Source organism: Phalacrocorax carbo, chromosome 2 (genome assembly GCF_963921805.1).
Source record: "Phalacrocorax carbo chromosome 2, bPhaCar2.1, whole genome shotgun sequence".
NCBI lineage: Eukaryota > Metazoa > Chordata > Aves > Suliformes > Phalacrocoracidae > Phalacrocorax > Phalacrocorax carbo.
This window is the reverse complement of record NC_087514.1, coordinates 14,841,820-14,860,626: the sequence shown is the minus strand read 5'-3', so window position 1 is coordinate 14,860,626 and position 18,807 is coordinate 14,841,820. Positions and strand designations below refer to the sequence as shown.

The window sequence follows — 18,807 nt, the reverse complement described above, 5'->3', positions numbered from 1 at the left end:
AGTACCTCGTACTTAGATTTAATACAGCATATTCAACTGACCTTCAGTTTTACTCTAGTCTTCCAGTGTGAGATTCACTTCTAACTTTAGAAGTCTCCAATGGCAGCTAAAGATTTTCTTCAGAGTTGTTGAGATGTATAGGAACACCTGGTTTTCTATGTTGACAATAAAAGGGGCCTTGATAACTATGTTGGATGTCTGCATCTCTAGGTAGCTCTCTCTGCATTGTCTAGACATAAGGTTAAGTGTCATGAACTGTATACTGTGTATGTATATTCTTGAGAATGAAAATGGACTGCTGATTTGATTGTGTTATACGACAGTTAATTTTTTCTTTCTGAAGTTTTGTATTTTTAAAAGCAGCATTTCTTTTTCATGGGTCTCCCAACAGCTATTTTGAACAGCTTAAAGAAAGAACTGAAGTAGATAATGGCGAAACTGTTCTGTTACTGAACTTAGAACAAATATGTTTCATGATTTTGATTATTTCTCACTTTGCCCATGGAATAAAGCTTTAAGTATTAAGCTTAGTGGGAGGAGGAAGGTATAAATTTTTTGACTTACGATTTTGTTGTTGAATTAACAATATTGTTTTAATTTTAATGATTTACAGGAAGCCTGTTTACCTGTAAAACTCCAGCAATTGCAGATATTGTGATACTGGTAGATGGTTCTTGGAGTATTGGCAGATTTAATTTCAGACTTGTTCGACTGTTCCTGGAAAATTTGGTTTCTGCTTTCAATGTGGGATCTGAGAAAACGAGAGTCGGTAAGGTGCCATATTTTTTCTTAAGATTTCTGTAGCAGTGTAAAAATGTCATGACTTCAGGATAGTTAACAGCTTAATGCTAATTATCTGTGCAAGATTCGTCCTCACCTGGAACTAGTACTTCTGTCATAAGAGTAATGCTGCTGGAGTGTTTGTGGTATTAATTCCTCAGCTGAGTACCACAGTAAACTCTTAAATACACTCTAATGCAAAGTCAGTGGAAAAGAAGAAAACAGTGGAAACAGTCTTTCTTACTTCAGTCAGCATTAGATCAAACCCTTGCAGTTTAATTTTCAGAGGAAGAATGTGCCAGTGGATGGCTTTTCTCATGGTTGAAACTGGCTCAAATGTTATATTTCTGTTCTGCTAGTTTTATTTTAATCTGTTCGAAAGCATATTGAATAAAATCATTGTTTTTGAAAAATCAATTTCTTGGAACCTTACTAAAGTCTGAAAGTTGTGACCTCCTTCTCATTCACTTTACTTGAAAGAAAGGCGTTGAAAATACATTGAGGAGTTGCCACTAAGAACAACTTAATAATATTTTCTTGCCGTTAAGCAATGCAATTTTTCTAGTATGGTAGCAAAGCTACTTGTGGTAAGCTCACTATGGTAAGCTGTTGGTAACCAAGCACATAGTACATAAAATGTAGATACTTGGGAAAAAAAAAAGCTTTATTGTCTAATGGATTACCTTAATTTCTGGTTCTTTAGGTCTTGCACAGTACAGTGGTGATCCCCGAATTGAATGGCATTTGAATGCCTATGGCACAAAAGATGCTGTTTTGGATGCAGTCCGTAATCTACCATATAAGGGAGGGAATACGTTAACAGGTACAGTGTATGTTTTAGCTTTTGCCTTTTATTAAAAAACATATTCTGCTGCACAGACTAATTTTATGAAGGGTAAAAAGGACAGGGTTTTTGCAGTGTGCTAATGGCTTTATCCAATGGCAGTAAAGCCTTTTCTGAAGTGCTTGTCTCATTGGTTTCAGTGGGAATCTTTCTGGTCAGGACAGGGTCTCATAAAACAAAGTATTCATGAACTCTCAGTGCTGAAAGTAAAATCTTTTACCTGCTAGGAAGAAAATGCAAAATCCATTCATAATGTTCATGCACAGAGCTTTATTCTGGGGAAGGAAAGAATGTTGCTTTAATATCTGACAACTGGCAATAGTAACTTTTCAGATGATCACCTGGGGCTTTTAGATTTCCATTGACCTTTTAGTAGGTAGAGCACAAGCCCCAGAAGATTTAGTGATGGATAAATGGAGGATGCCTGTCAACCTGGGAAAAATACAGCTTCTGAATAAAACTCCAGTATCATCAAAGCAGCAGTTAGTAATATTGGCTGTCTTGCCAGGAGAATGATATATCCAAAGACCCAGACATCGCTTTAAGTAAATTGCTGCCTTGCTTTTTTTTCCTCTGTTTTGTTTTTTTTTTTTGGCAGGGGGAAGGGTAGAAAGATTCTCCTTCTCTTCTGCAGCAGCTGTTATTTTGGTAGGAGTGACAGCAGTGGGACAAAGTACAGAATGACTTGAGTATGTTTCTAGGAGTGATATTACTGTGAGGTAGCAAGTAGTAAATTATCATGATTATTTCACATGGATGTTAGAAGAAGGTGAGTTAAGAACCCCTGCTGTGGGAGACTGAAGGGAGAGACATGTAAGTTTGTCCTGAGGCACTGTTGTTCTTCTTTCTCCTTAAGTAATTAGTTTTAAAATCAGATTCTCCCTAAGCTTTATTTAAGCTTTTTTTCAGCTTGTAAAGTGGAAAGAAGAAACAAACAAAGTAAGATTGTATGTAATATGGGGATTTACTAAGATCTCCAGATCACGTGCTTTCATATAAGCAATGTAGGTAGAAGGAGAGGAGACTTCCTATTCTAACTTTCTGGAGTAAGAAAGAAAAGGTGATGTGTTCACGGGAAGATCAGTTTAGGTTTCCATAGCCAGTTAAAAATATATTGATTGATCAAAATGCTGCTAAAAATAAATGTCACCTTCTCTGTAGTTTAGGTTGCTTGTTGGAATTTAATCTTTCAGTAAATAAATTCTTTTATGCTTGTTCTTCATTAAGAGGTTTCTCAGGATTTTTAAATTGAATGGAAAGTCAAACACCATGATATTAGCAAAATCAATGGACATTTTTGCCTTTGAGGGTCTTCTAAAATGTTTCCTTTTTTAGGTCTTGCCTTAACTTACATTTTGGAAAACAGCTTTAAGCCCGAAGCAGGTGCAAGACCTGGAGTATCTAAAATCGGTATACTGATCACTGATGGGAAGTCCCAAGATGATGTTATCCCTCCTGCTAAAAACCTACGAGATGCTGGCATTGAGCTGTTTGCTATTGGTGTGTATTCTGTCATATCCATATATTGTGTCCCATTATAATCTGGTTTATTTGTATCTGTTGCCCTCTGTATTAAGGAAGTGTTCTTTTCTGTCTGTATCCAGTAAGTATCATCATTAATTTAAGTATTCTTTGATATGTTCTCCAATTCATTGCTGCTATAACTGGAATTTAGCGGTGGACAGCTGAAAAAACACCAGTTATGCTGGCAGTAATTAACATCTTGAAGTAATATCTTCATGACAGAGCAATCTGTAGTTGTTCATTAAAACAAATAGGAAGAATTGGATTTTAGTAGTTTTTAATCAATTCCTGTGCATACAAGATTTTTCTTTTTTGTTGCAAATATTTTCTTTTTCTTTCCAATGAAAGGTGTAAAGAATGCAGATATAAATGAACTCAAAGAGATTGCCTCTGAACCTGACAGCACGCATGTCTACAACGTTGCTGACTTCAACTTCATGCATACTATTGTTGAAGGCCTTACCAGAACAGTGTGCTCACGAGTAGAGGAGCAGGAAAAGGAAATCAAAGGTGAATAAGAAACAAGATCTAATGTGGCTTAATATGAACTTAGAGCTACAAAACCTTTTCCAAATACCTGCAGTTCTAAGCTGGCTTCTGGCACTTGGTTCATGCTGTATATTCTTTTGCTCACAAGAAAGTACATTGTCAGGGAAGTCCTCTTCCTACGTATGTTTTATTCTTGCTTTGGTATCTTTGATCCTTTGTTTTCTGTCTTTGAAAATGGTAAATATTATGGTATTTGGTAGTACCAAAAATACAGAGATAAACATTCATGCTGCTGTAACAATTTCCAAGTGGTGGGTAAGGAAAATTTTTTTTATAATACACAGGTTTGGGGATGAATTACTTTAACAGCTGCACATGGGATTGTTACAGTTGTGCTGTGATTTCCATCTCCTACCTTGCTGGTTTTATTGTCTCATAAGTTTTCAAAATTTTCAACTGTTAAGATTATTTTGTCCCTTCCTGATGATGGATTTTTTGTCTCTTGTTTAATACACAAAAAACATATTTCAGAGCATAAGAAAAGATGGTGGTGAAGAAAATTGTTCGTATATAAAAATCCTTCTCTGACTGCAATATTTTTTTGCTTTTATGAACAAAAGAATTGCCTATGAAAAACATGTTGAAATTTGTCAGAGAAACAGTCCTACCTGAGGAGATTCTTTCTGAAAGGCTTCAGTGGATTTTGTTTGTGTTGCTTGGTTTGTGATTCGGTAATATCACAGAAATGCTTAGTGATTTTTCAATAAGCTTGTAATATACGTCAGTAAGGAAAGCTGTCTTCACACATAGTTCTACCTGTGCAATGAAAAAGTGTGTATTAGGCTTCATTCCACTTTTTTCCTCTTTTTTTTCACCTGGAAACTGGAAGAAATACAGAATATTAGCTGTGTGTTGTGGGGGGAGTAAGCAGTCAGTTGGAAAATTGAGAGGGAGAGGATGGAAAAACCATAGAGATGAGACATCGTTGTGGAAAGGAATGATTGCCAGAGGAGATGACCATTCGCTACATCTCTTCAGTCTGCTGACAGGCAGCATATCAGTTTCCAACCTGCAGAGGAGCAGAGATCACAGCTGTGTATGTACTTGGATGTTTTTCATGACTGGGAGGAAGGTAACTTGGAAAAAAAAAACAAACAGAAAGGGCTTGAAAGAGTGAGGAGGACGGACAGGGAAGGCTTAGTTTTGTATTTTTGTCTCTTTCATATAAAGGTTTATAAAAGACCAGGGAGGCTTAGTCCCAGTGAAAACACCATGTGCAGGACTCATCATTAGTTCTTTGTTTCTGTTTAAAATGACCTAAATAAATGTGTAGGAGCCAATTATTTTATTTTGTGATGAGGAGTGATCATTGGAGCTTTTGCAAATACAACACACCCAATAATTACTTTGCAGAGGGGAATAAAAATTTTGTGTTGTCTCTAATCTAGGAACAATTGTTGCTTCACTTGGGGCTCCTTCGGATTTGGTCACATCTGAGGTAACAGCAAGAGGATTCCGGGTTAGCTGGACCCATGCACCAGGCAAAGTGGAAAAATACAGGGTTGTGTACTACCCCACTCGAGGAGGACAACCAGAAGAGGTAATAAGAGGAAAAGCTTACCAGAAATTTTTAATACATGAGGGAGAACTAACCACACATAAACTCCATGGTCTTATTTAAATCTACCCTGAAATTCCCTATGTGGGCTCTGAAGCCCAGTACAGAAAGGAGGTGTAGTCACATTGGATGGTGGTGAAAGTTAGGTAGTAGTGAGCCTGCTTTTCTGTCATGTAATTTAAAGTAAATGTGCTATAACAATGACCGCTTTTGGGGGGTGGGTGAACTGCTTGCATTTTTGCTTACACGTACAGTTACTTGAAACAATCCTATAGACTTCCCTGTGCCATTATGTTTACAAGACCAGAAGAGGTAGGAGCTGATGGGAAGCTGGATTTTCATTTCTAAGAAAAAATAATTCATAAAAGGAAGACGATACGGGTGTATATTTTGGGTTGTTTACAACTGGTCATTGAAAATTTGGAGAGATGTGTTTATTTGAATAGGGCTGAGGAATTTTGGAGATGGGAAAAAATGCAGTAGAACAAGTTTTTGGCTTCAGCTGACAACTTATAAAAGTGAAGGGAAGGGCAGAAGAGGAAAAGGATTTAACTAAGGATATATTTTATTTCTTTTTGTACTAGAACCTTGTTTAGCATGGATGTCTACTAATGTCAGTTTGAAGTACCGCGTGTGTACATATGTAGTACTAAAGGAATGTTTATGATGATGTAGTAATTATATCAAGAAGTGCCCAGTATACACTCTTAGACTATATTCCATACACTTTATTTATCAAAGCAATTCCTTTTTGCTAAATGGGTACTTATATCAGCTAAACATTTTGATTATGTATAGATGAGGAGATTGAGTACACCCTCAGTAAATCTGCAGATGACACTAAGTTGGGTGGGAGTGTTGATCTGCTCAAGGGCGGGAAGGCCCTACAGAGGGATCTGGACAGGCTGGATCGATGGGCTGAGGCCAACTGTATGAGGTTCAACAAGGCCCAGTGCCGGGTTCTGCACTTGGGTCACAACAACCCCATGCAACGCTACAGGCTTGGGGAAGAGTGGCTGGAGAGCTGCCTGGTGGAGAAGGACTTGGGGGTGTTGGCTGACAGCCGGCTGAACATGAGCCAGCAGTGTGCCCAGGTGGCCAAGAAGGCCAACAGCATCCTGGCTGGTATCAGCAATAGTGTGGCCAGCAGGAGCGGGGAGGTGATTGTGCCCCTGTACTCGGCACTGGTGAGGCCCCACCTTGAATACTGTGTTCAGTTTTGGGCCCCTCACTACAAGAAGGACATTGAGGTGCTGGAGCATTTCCAGAGAAGGGCAACGAAGCTGGTGAAGGGTCTGGAGAGCAGGTCTTATGAGGAGCAGCTGAGGGAACTGGGGTTGTTTAGTCTGGAGAAGAGGAGGCTGAGGGGAGACCTTATCGCTCTCTACAACTACCTGAAAGGAGGTTGTAGTGAGGTGGGTGTTGGTCTCTTCTCCCAGGTCACTAGCAATAGGATGAGAGGAAATGGCCTCAAGCTGCATCAGGGGAGGTTTAGATTGGATATTAGGAAAAAATTCTTCACTGAAAGAGTGGTCAGGCACTGGAACAGGCTGCCCAGAGAGGTGCTAGAGTCACCATCCCTGGGGGTATTTAAAAGACGTGTATACTGGCACTTCAGGGCATGGTTTAGGAGGCATGGTGGTGTTGGGTTGATGGTTGGACTTGGTGATCTTAGAGGTCTTTTCCAACCTTAATGATTCTGTGATTCTATGGTGGCTGTTCTTTTCTCAGACACCTTACTGTACATAAAGGTAGCAAAAAAAATATTTTGATTTCTTGATTGAACTTTAGTACATTGATTTTTAGATGCCAATGTAAAGATTTCCTGAAATAGGGATTAATTGTTTTGATGGTAGTATTGTTCATTTGTTTTATGCGGATTCAGCTATATTTTCTTCTGAACAGGTTGTGGTAGATGGAAACTTATCAACAGCAGTTCTGAAAAACCTGATGTCTTTAACCGAATACCAGATAGCTGTATTTGCTATATACTCAAATGTTGCTAGTGAGGGCCTCCGTGGAACTGAAACTACACGTAAGTATCCTATCATATTTGCTATGGATTTGACTGTCTGCATTTAATCACACCATGTAAACATTAGTTTTTGTGATAAAGAAATGCAGAAGGGAGTGGTTTTTTTCAGTTTAGCTTGTTTTAATGCATTTGCCTTAAATTAATTTCTGTTTGAATTAATTCTGGGCTAAGTTCCTAAGTCCATATGCTCTGTGGATATTTTAACACTGAGAAAGTTTTTATCTCTGGGCCGAACTTTGAAGTTGGTTGTATTGAACCCTAAATTAGAACATTCCTAGACTTTGGGTGTGGAGCCAAGCTTTATAAATTAGGTTTGTGGCTGAAGGTGATCTCATGAGTGGACGATTAGATGGGACCAGAAATACCTGCATGTGATTCCTACCAGTGCCAAATATTTCAAGGTAACTTTTGTAAGTTCCTTTCTTGATTCAGTTATTTTCTGTGGTGACTTGGGATGTTGTTATTTACAGTTCTGGGTTCTATAATGAAAACTGTGCTAGTACCGGAGATAATGTGCTGCTATTGTTTATATAGATTTTATGCATTTTTATACAAAATACAGCTACTTTTTTAGAAAATATGAGAGATATTAGGAATGGAAGTAATTAGTAACTGTTTAGTTCAAACTAGGAGCCAGGAGGTCAATATATGATATATCAATAGCTGTTATCTGCTGGAAGAACAACACAGCAGGGCTCAAGCAATCTAGAAAATTTCTACAGTGCTTTGACAACAGCTTTGTGACACAAGTGATTGAGGAGGAGCCAGCAAGAGAAGGTGCTGTGCTGTGTATTAGCTGATACTTAAAACCAATGAGGAACTGATGGGGGATTTAAAGACACAGGTAGCCTTGGCTGCAGTGACCATGAGATGGTCGAATTCATCATTCTGAGAGGAGGGCGGAATGCAAAAAGCAGGGCCACAGCTCTGGATTTCAGGATAGCGGTCTTCAGTTGCTTCTTAGACATGCTTGGAAGAATCCCAAGGGATATGGCTCTGGAGGGAAGAGAGATCCAGAAGAGCAGCTTGATACCCAAAGATCACATCCTACAAGCTCAAGAAAGGTCCATACCAACAAGTAAGAAATCAATCAAAAGTAACAGGAGGCTGGCATGAATAAGTAAGGAACTCCTAACAGAACTCAGATGTAAAAAGGAAGTGTATAAGAGATGGAAGAAGAGGCAGATGACCCAGGAGAGGTATAGAGTTGCTGTCTGATCTTGCAGGGGTAGGTTTAGGAAAGCCAAGGCCAACAGGATGCTGAATCAGGCAAGGGATGTGAAGAGCAACAAGAGCGGACTTTGCAAGTGCATAAACAGTAAAAGGAAGACTGGGGAAAACAAGGGCTCACTCCTGAATGGGACAGGGGACCAGGTGACAAAAGAAGTGGAAAACACTGAGGTACTCAATGCCTTCTTTGATTCAGCCTTTACTGGTTAAAATGGCCTTCAGAACTCCCAGGCTGCTGAGAGGAGTGGGAAGATCTGGAGAAAAGAAGACGTACCCTCATTTGAGGAGTACCAGTACAGAGAGCATGTAAGCAAACTGGGCACACATAAGTCCGTGGAACAGGATGGGCTGCACCTGTGAGTGCTGAGGGAACTGGCTTGTGTCATTGCGAGGACAGTCTTAATTTCCCTTGATAGGTCATGGTGATTGGGAGAAGTTCCTGAACACTAGAAGACAGCAGATGTAAATCCTTTGTGAAATAGGATCTGGGGAACTACAGGCTGGTTCATTGTCACCTCAATCCCTGGGAAGGTGATGGAGCAACAAATCCTTGAAACCCTTTTCCAAACACATGAAGGACATGGAGTTGATTGGAATTAGTCAGCATGGATGTATGAAGAGGAAAATATGTTTGACCTCATGCAGTTCAACAAAGGGAAGTGTAAAGTCCTGCCCCTCGGGAGGAATAACCCCATGTGTCAGTACACGCTGGGGGATGACCATATGGAAGACAGCTCTGCAGAGAGGGACCTGGGGGTCTTGGTAAACAACAAGCTGACTGTGAACCAGCAATGCACCCTTGTCACAAAGAGGGCCAAGAGCCCTCTGGATTGCCTTAGGAAAGGATTGCCAGCAGGGTGAGAGAGGTGATTCTTGCCCTCTGCTCAGTACTGATGGGGCCACACCTGGATGCTTGGTCAAGTGCTGGGCTCCCCAGTACAAGAGAGATGTGGACTTACAGGAGTGAGTCCAGTGAGAGGCCACAAAGATGATTAAGGACTTGGAGCATCTTTCATAAGAGGAGAGGCTGAGACAGCTATGGCTGTTGAGCCTGGAGGAAAAAAGCTCAGGGTGATCTTACCAATATGTAAAAATTCCCTGATGTGAGGGAATGAAGAAGAGGGGGCCAGACTCCTCTCATTGGTGCCCACTGACAGACAGGAGTCAATGGCAGAAATTAAAAAACCCCATGAAATTAAATCTGAACAGATAATTATTTTATTGTGATGGTGGTCAAACACAGAGTAGGTTGTCCAGAGAGGCTGTGGAGTCTGCATCTCTGGAGATATTTAAAACCCAACTGGACACGGTTTTGAGCAACCTGCTCTAGCTGACCCTGTCTGAACAGGCAAGTTAGTTAGACTAGATGACCTCAAAAGGTGCCTTTCATCCTCAGTGGTTCTTTGATTCTGTGTCAGTGCTAATCTTCCCAATCTGAAAAGAAAATAAAATAGGTTCATATAAAATTATTTGAGAATTCTGTTTTAATCTCAGCCTCCCAAAATGTCATCTCTAACCATGTTATACCCCATAACATGGTGTTAGGAGTTGCTTGATTTATTGAGGCAGAGAACACAGAGTCACATACTAAGCCAACATGATTGTTTCATATTGCACCTGGTATCCCTTTGAAGTCACTTAGTCAAGTTCTGACGGAGCCCAGCCCTGCTGGCTTTCTGAGATCTGATCAGATCACACCCCAAGGTCATGCAGCATCAAGCATTTTATACAGATGTCTTTGATAGCATGTTGGAAGTAACACTCTGACATGTGCAAGTAGTAATCACTCCACATGATAAAATACCTGCAGTTTGAAAGTATTTTCTACTATGGAAAACTATGGAGAACTATGGAAAATTGTAGTTTACATTCCTGCCTTTGCGTGAGATACTCACAGATTAATATAGCCACCAATCACATTTATTCATATAGAACATTGAAAATAGCTTACGGGTATGTGAAATCTAAATAGACACATTCAATATGCATAACATACAGATAATTAGAAAGGTTTCTGATTTAATAGTCGCTTCTAACTTGAAATAAATACAAAATGTATTCACATTTTAATTTCCTGCAAATATGTGTTTACCTGTTTTAGTTTATTCTGGTTGCTTTTTAGTAGGTTTAATTCATCTCTATATTACCAGATTATTAAGATATCAAAATATGGAAAAGGACAGGTAATAGGTACCCTGTCTCTGATACTGGGGCAGTTTGAATAGGAATGAGACAATGTGGTAGAAAGTGCCTTCAGAATATCTCGACATATAGTTTCTTTCTGTGGGTATCAGAGGTCTGAGTGGAGCTCTGAGGGAGGACACTGAAGTACATTTGAATATGTTTATTGTTAGTTTCTCTCTATAATTAGAGGAAGTGTGGGAATTCATGGGAATGTAAGTCAACACATGAATAAGGATTTAAATAGGGTGGAGGTAGGCTGTGAAAGGTTTGGAAGTGAAGATAGGTGGGTAACCTCAAGTGGAAACCTAAAGAGAGGCCTGGGTTGAAGTTTTGCTCATGTTTACAGACCTGAACAACAGTCTGAGTGAATGGCCTCAATGAACAAGAAAGGACGAGGCTGGCATGTTTTTATATGAGAAGTTAAGAGCTCTGTTAGAGCTTGTTGAACATAACATAATAGATATACTACTCCTTGGAGATGTCAGCTAGACAGGCTGCAATTTTTGTTTGGACAAGGAGATTAGAGAAGCTCTGTGAATTTAGCACTGTAATTAGAATTGGTCGCTGCATCTGCGTTTGCTGGTCAGATTCTTCAGAAACATACACAGCAGAGCTTTGTAGAGGCTAAACATCCAGCCTATTACAGTCTCTTCGAGTTCCTAATAGGAAAGGTTTGATATCAATGACTAATTGCCTTCTGTTTTTGTCAGACCGCTTGAGCAGCCAAAGTTCCCTTATATCTCTCCAGTGACCGGCTATTTTGGTGGGATCCATCAATGATGTAACAGCAGTGGAGAGGCCTTGGGATGTTGTTATGTGAGAGGAAGAAAGTCAGGGCAATCAGAGAAGTGCAAAATGCTACTCTAAAGAGTTACAGAAATACAAAGAAATATTCAGGAACCCAGATTGGTGCTATATTCTGGTATCAGTGCCTTAAATTGACAAGAAAACCTCCTAATATTGTTTGAATTTCACTCAGCCTACTTAGTTGTATTCACCAGGTTAGCATTTGCCACGGTTTGCAATGAATGATCTTGCCCACATTTGCATAATCCCACTGACGTAGGCCTAGGAGTCAGTTTGGACAGTCCTGGCCTTAAATACAGAGCAGTTTGTAGTCAGAGTATTTTGATGTGTGCAGCGTGCTCACTCAGGGTTTCCTCCAGGGTGTCCTACCTCACCACACTCTCCCCCATGCTCTGGCTTGGGAACTGGCCAGAAAGAGCCACCTCTGGGGACAACTGCTTGTTCCTAACAGTGACTGTGGCCATTCTTCGCTAGCGAGTGGTCATACTCCTGCAGATCAGGGAGAAGGAGGGGTGAGATCTGGACAGAGTGATCTGGTGCTTAAAGAACAGAAATGTTCCTGCTTGAAATGTTCAAAGCCATTTAGGACAAAGAGCTGTAATGCTTTGTAAGGGGTGACTCTGCCCTGGTGTTAAAATCTGTTAGGTCATCATTTCCTTGTTTCTCTAATTCTGCATTCTTTTATGTACTAATCGGCTCTTCATAGATGTGGCATACAGACGGCACTTCCATGCCTGGAGATAGCTATATTCCTTTGTGTTTCCTCGGGTAAAATAAACTGTTTGAAAAATAGCTCGTTGTTCAAGTGAAACAACTGAAGTGTCTGTCTCTTGTTCTGCTGTAGTTGCCTTGCCGATGGCATCAGATCTGCAATTGTATGATGTGTCACAGAGCAGCATGAGAGCAAAGTGGAATGGAGTAGCGGGTGCCACAGGTTACATGATCCTATATGGTCCGCTCACAGAAGGATTGGCAGCAGATGAGAAGGAGGTGATGTATTGAGCTTTCATTTGAAGAGCAGTTATTTAAAAAATAAATCTTTTAAAGAATAAACTAGTACATGGCCTTTGACCTCCCACTTGATCAGCAAACGCTTTGGGGTTTTTTTCAATGACTGCCTTAAGTACTGTATGTGTTACAGACTATGAATGAAGTGTGAATACCAGTTGATTATTTTTATATGTCATTGCATTAAAAATGCCACAATTTCAGCTGAATTAAAGTGACTCTTTTGAAATTATATATGTGATGATACTGTATCGTCAAGTAAACCTAACACTTAAAGGAACTAAAAGTAAAGTAAAACCAAGGTATTTTCTAAGTGTGTATCAGAAGAATATGAAGTTTAGCCTTTGTTCTTATCAGGACCTTTAAGCAGATAAAATTTGCAGATATGACATTTATTGGTTTTCTTGTAGTTCTGTTCAACTTTTATTTTTAAATTTGAAAATAATGCCTTTCTTCAAAAAGTGATTTTTAGAAGGGAGTTTTAGAAGGAAAAGAAGGTGGGACAAGGTAAAGTCCAGTCTTCTGTCACTAAAATAGTAAAAACAGTAGACTTCTGCTGGCATATCTGGTCTGGGTTTTAAAAGTTCTTATACTTCCATTTCTATATGTATAATTAAGATTACGTACAACATCTCTGTTCAAGCAAAAACACTACAAAGCATGCAGGGGCATGCAAGCTTGTGGAGTGTGTAGGTAGCCACCGAAAGCTCGTGTAGACTTGTGCTCTCTGCTGAATGAGTGGCTGTAACATAATTCTTTTAAAAATGGGGCCTCCCTGAAAACAGTTCCCAGGAGGAGTAAGCCTTACCCTGAAGAAAGACTTTTTTTTCAATAAATAAGTCAGTCCATGTTAACATGGCTCTCAGTGAGGAGGTGGAGGAAGAATACCATACACACCTTAAATAGCAACAAAGCTGAATGTCAGTGTGCACAGAAATAAATTCCTCCTATGAAATTTCGGTCCTGTGACCAAAGATGAAACAAGGTGCAGTCTCAGTAGCTGCACATTCTAGAGAGGACTATTTTGTCATTGCTAATGTGAGTAGTTACTTTTGAAGTCCTCTTTCCTGTATGTTGGCTTTTGGCTTTTTGACAATTTTGTTCTTTTGACTATTGTGCAAAATCCCAAAATCTTGGGCCAAATAGCACAGGCACAGTATCAGAAAAATGCTCAGCGGAGCATTTGATCACATATCTAATCTCAAGTGTGCAAATAGTATTTTTCCTCATTGTGAGCTAATTTGGAAATAATATGTCTTTTTTTATTCATGGTGTGTTTAGATAAAAATTGGGGAGACTTCAACAGATCTTGAACTGGATGGACTATTGCCAAATACAGAATATACAGTCACAGTTTATGCCATGTTTGGAGAAGAAGCTAGTGATCCCCTTACAGGACAAGAAACTACATGTAGGTAGCATGTATCTATATTCACTTCAGTGTTAATAAAACTTCAGAATAGTCTTTGCACGTATTAGAGCAGACATCTGATTTTAAAATATGATTTTAGTGGTCCATAGGGCAAGGTCTTAATTGTACTTGAGCTTCTCAGTGCGAATACTTAATTTATGGAGTCTGAGGATGTGAGTTTCTACAAAACAGCTTGTTTTTGGAACAGGATTGTGAACTCTCCTCTCTTGTTGGTAGTGGTATTATGGATATCCTTGTTCATCTTGGTGGAACTACTGACGATTTTCTGAACTTGCTGAAGGTGAATGAAGGTCACCACGTAGGGATAAATTGAGACTGCTCTGTTTAGCCTCCGGTAGCCAGAGGACCAGGTGTGGAGGGGAGCCTGCTCAGATGCAGAAGTTCATTCTTCTGGCTCAGTAGTAGTACAGACAGAAAAGAAGCAAAGAAATTTCTGTCCAACCCCTGCTGCCTAACATCTGGTAAACGAAGGGTTGGAAAGTGCCTGTGCAGTCATGATAGATGGTGTGTCTTTAATAAGCAGCAAGAGTTTTGCCAGCTAAATTCTGTCCTCTGCTAACCGTACACAGCATTGTATGTCAGCTCTCTAAATAGCCTCAGCATTTGGAAGACAAAGGAATTGAAAATAAGCAATTGTGCTGCTGGGATATTTCTGGGACTGTGTTCAGTGACATCTCTATTGCTCCCAGCAGTGGAGTGACTGCTTCCTCTTGTTTTGTTCTCCTGGCATGAGTAAGCCAGTGCGAAAGAGACTTACATTTAATAGGTGAGAGAAGTTCAGGCATGCAAGTGCTAAGAAAAAAAAGGGTCAGAGCAATGGCTTGTAAGGTCAGCAAGTAATGGTGGAAAAAGCTCTCGGAATGCTGTTTGAACGGGGTTGTCTCTGAGAGGACAGTTGCAGATAGACAAGCGCCCATAACAAACTACTGCAACCTGGGCATGTTTGTGGACTTGAAATGCGTGTAGATTCTTAACACTCGGAGAATCAAATATTTGGCTCTTTGTCCCTCTGTTCCTTTCTCCCTCTCTTTGTCTCTCACTCCTCTTTCCCCCCCACCTCTGCCTTGCTTTTGGTCAGTATCTGCCCAGTATCTGATTTTCATTTATCCTAAGCAGTAGTTTATGTAGTTTATGACTTTGCCAGCCTGAATTCACTTCACATTGTATGATCTTGGAGGCTGCACAGCTCTAAACCTGGCTAACGCATTGGATGGAGGATCCCGTGCAAATTCCAGATACATTGGCACAAGCCGAGGATTCATGACTGCACTGTTTGATCACAGAAGCTAGTAGCGTGTTAGTCAGACCATCATCACTGCTGTGACCAGACCACAATAAAAATCCCCTAACTGTCCTGCAACCTTCATGCATTTTTAGGGTGACTCAATGCAGCCAACTCCGACTGGTCTTTAGTACTGTAATATGACAGAAGATTGATTGTAACCTTCTATATGCAGCTCTTCAAACAAACCCTCTTCTAACAGGCTTTGACTGATAAGGCCCTGGGGCAATCTGGGAGGAAAGAAGCTCTTGGTGAACACTCCTGTCCCACATGGTCAGTGTTCAGTGGTAATGTCTTCCCTGTCCGTGCTCAGGTTTAAGCTGCTTTTTCTTTCAGTGTGATTATTTCGGGCTTCCAGCTGCTGAATAGACTACCTGATATTTTCTTCCTGGAGCATATATCTGGCTGGAGAGTGATGTGCCTAATTTTCAGTAGTATTACATGCCATATCTGGTATTCTGTTTTTAGTAAATATTATTCTACACACTGTATCATCTCAGTTACTGTAGTGAAACCTTTCTCTGTGCCAAACGGAGGCATGATGAAGCTCATTCTGGGGTGGGGTTTCTTTCTGGGGCCAAGATTTATCCAAGATTCACTGAAATATCACGTAACCCTGGCAGCAGGACTCCCTGTCTGGTTGAAAGCAACATTGTTGGGAGGTTGGTTACAAAAGGAAGGAGCTGAGACTGAAGCATTTTGTGGTATGGCCTAGAAGGTGAAATGACAGGAAGTAGAAAAGAAAGCCAGCAGGTGATACTCCCTTCACTAGACTCTTGAGGAATATATTCAATGCCAGAAAATGTGGCAAACCCATGTAATACAATTTCAGTGTGTTCCCGTCTTCTCTTTCCTCATAACCAAGTTGACTTGACTGTTCCTAAGCTGGTTAGGTGTTTGCTTGCAGATTCTGAGTTGATATATGGCCTGATTAAAGATCCCACATAATATATGGTTTTTTATCTTTTGCATTTTCCTGTGTGCTCTTGCATGAGGGAAACAGCTTCTGAAGTGCTGATATTTATTTGTCCACATGGATTGGTGAGGAGTGTGTGTGTGTGAGGGCAGGATGGATAGAGGAAGTATTCACAATTCAGAGGAAATAACCAGATGTTGGGCTAATACAGAACCTACTGCTGAGAGTAACAGACAGCACAAATTGCTTTCTCTGGTGCGACAGAAAAATGGAGACAATCTGAGGCTCACTTGCATGACCTTGTTTTCCTTCAGCTCATGGCGTTTTAGGAATACATAGTATATAAAGATGGCTTTAACTGGGGTTGTTGTTAGGAAACAGCTTCTTATGTAATGAAAGAGGAAAGGTTAAGCAGAGGTAAAAAAAAGTAACACTTTTGGAGATCGTCTGAGCTGGTTATGCTTTTGGACAAACTTAACTGTATGTCAGGGACTTCTAGGATTCAGAAGGTTGTTTTTGCCAAAATACTACTGCCATGAAATATTTTTGCTGGGATGCTCATAGAAAACAAATGCATATAGGATAAAGATCTAGCTGAATTAGATTACTTTACAACTACAAACACAAATTTATTGCAAGCATTGTGTATGCTACATCGTGCTATGGTATCTGCTATGAACAATAACATAATTTATTTCTTTTTCAGTATTAGCTGAGATGTACTTAGTAAGACTGAAAGTTCTGTTTCAGCAAAGAGCTAAGCCATTTTACCTGCCTTCAAGTACTTGTGTAGCTTCATTGATGTAGGTCTTTTAATATAAATATTAGTGATAGAAGTTTTTGAATGGAAAACGTGCCATTTATTTTCAAGACATGAAAGATTTCACAGCTAAAACCTGGAATCACTTTCGTGGTTTTATCTCTTTCCTTTTCAAGTGCCTCTAAGCCCACCAGCAAACTTGAAATTTTCTGATGTTGGACACAGTAGTGCTACGCTAACATGGGATCCTGCTTCCAAAAATGTAAATGGCTACCGCATCATGTACGTTAAAACAGATGGAACAGAAACCAATGAGGTAAATTATTAGCATCTTTCTTCCCTTAACCAGTCTCAAACCTTCCCAAACTTCTGTAATTATTAAGGGTAACTTTTATAAACAAAAGCTACCCTGCAAGGTGTAACAAAAGATTGGCTAAAGAATTTTGAAACTTACTGCAAATAAGAGTTTGCTTGGTATCGGGTACACATTTAGAGTGGATCGTGTGTGTGGGGGACAGTACTCTGAACTTCTCACATACCAGGCAGTCATTGCTGGTGCATGTAAACTGAAGGAAACTACTGAAGTGAACGATGGCTTGTAGGTGGAGGATGCTCACTAAATGTATGGTATGGAAATACTTATTCTTGATTCAGTCCAGATAACAAGTCTTCCAGTATGTCATACGTCATGGACTCAAGCTCATTCAAAAAGACTATCTGAAAGCTTTGCCACATTTTCTTGATATATATTGCTTTAATTATATATTGAAAACATGCTTCCTAGAAACAGGATTTGGCTTGGACAGAATGATGATACCAAAACTTTCTACCTTAGACTCTTGTGTCTAATAATTTACTTTTGCAGTATTTAGTTATGCCTTGCTATCTAAAGGTCCTTTATAATAGCTTTTAGCAGCATGAATAATGTGATAGAATGAAAAATGGGATGGAATGATTTAGAAATCTGAAAAAACACAGAAGTTTAAGAAAGATAATTGCAGTAAATGGGTCCAATTATTAAAACAGGACAGATCCCTTATAAAATAAGTTGTCATGGATAACCTAGCCCTCCAAAAAAGACTTTAACAGTAGTTATGTGTAATTATGTTTCTTCTGGGACATACCTGGCCTTTCATCCATACAAGATGGAATATTTGCAGTAAACCTGAATAATTGTTCCTGAGTTGAGAAGAGAGCATACCTGTGCAATGTTTTCTGACTTTCTTTCTGCTAGGTCCCTTAAAATTTAAATTAGAAATTAAATCCTGTTGATTAACCTTAATATAAACGAACATCTGTCTGTACTCATCACAATGGTATTTGAATATATTGGGCTTGTGGTAATATACTTTATAGTGTGAGTGAATTATTCAGTGGGTTTTTATCTGCGTCTTACCTTTTCCTTTATGTCTGTTCAAAGAACAGGTGGCACTTTTTTGTTTGCTTTGCATTGGTAGCATTTCCCCTGTGGTGCCGAACTAACATGACAACGGATAGTGGGACTGATAAACTACCAGTTTATACATCTTTGAGTTTTATATCCCTGGCAAAGCCTGGATAGAGGCCAGATGAAACTGTCATCTTTTCTCTTGACAAATGTTAAGCATTATGGTTTATACAACGATTATGCATTATAAGGGACTGGATTCAATAGCCCAAAAAGTTCCTTCCCCTTCTGTGCTCCTGAACGTGCAGTGCTGGTATGGTAGCTAGTGAGTTACGCTTACTAAGGCGGAATTCTCCTTTCCCCTAGTTTGTCATAAACAAAATTTTCCTTTTCTTTAGTTTGTCTATGTTAATTAATTTTGTCAGTTTTTATTGCCCCAAACTAATCCTTGTGCATAGTTTCACAGAATTTCTCTAATAATTACATGACATTCTCTTTCTGTATCATTACC

At 39.6% G+C, this 18,807-nt stretch overlaps 1 protein-coding gene across 5 annotated transcripts in view; it reads left to right on the top strand.

The window, feature by feature from the left end:
- Nucleotides 1–18,807, top strand: part of COL14A1 (collagen type XIV alpha 1 chain) — a 125,529-nt gene that overhangs the window by 34,678 nt on the left and 72,044 nt on the right. For all 5 annotated transcript variants that reach the window (XM_064442169.1, XM_064442171.1, XM_064442172.1 and 2 more), the window contains 9 exons: nucleotides 614–769; nucleotides 1,484–1,603; nucleotides 2,960–3,124; nucleotides 3,497–3,658; nucleotides 5,086–5,237; nucleotides 7,161–7,290; nucleotides 12,356–12,501; nucleotides 13,801–13,930; nucleotides 17,086–17,225. In XM_064442169.1, coding sequence (XP_064298239.1) covers nucleotides 614–769; nucleotides 1,484–1,603; nucleotides 2,960–3,124; nucleotides 3,497–3,658; nucleotides 5,086–5,237; nucleotides 7,161–7,290; nucleotides 12,356–12,501; nucleotides 13,801–13,930; nucleotides 17,086–17,225 — 1,301 coding nt within the window. The remainder of the gene's footprint in view (nucleotides 1–613; nucleotides 770–1,483; nucleotides 1,604–2,959; nucleotides 3,125–3,496; nucleotides 3,659–5,085; nucleotides 5,238–7,160; nucleotides 7,291–12,355; nucleotides 12,502–13,800; nucleotides 13,931–17,085; nucleotides 17,226–18,807) is intronic.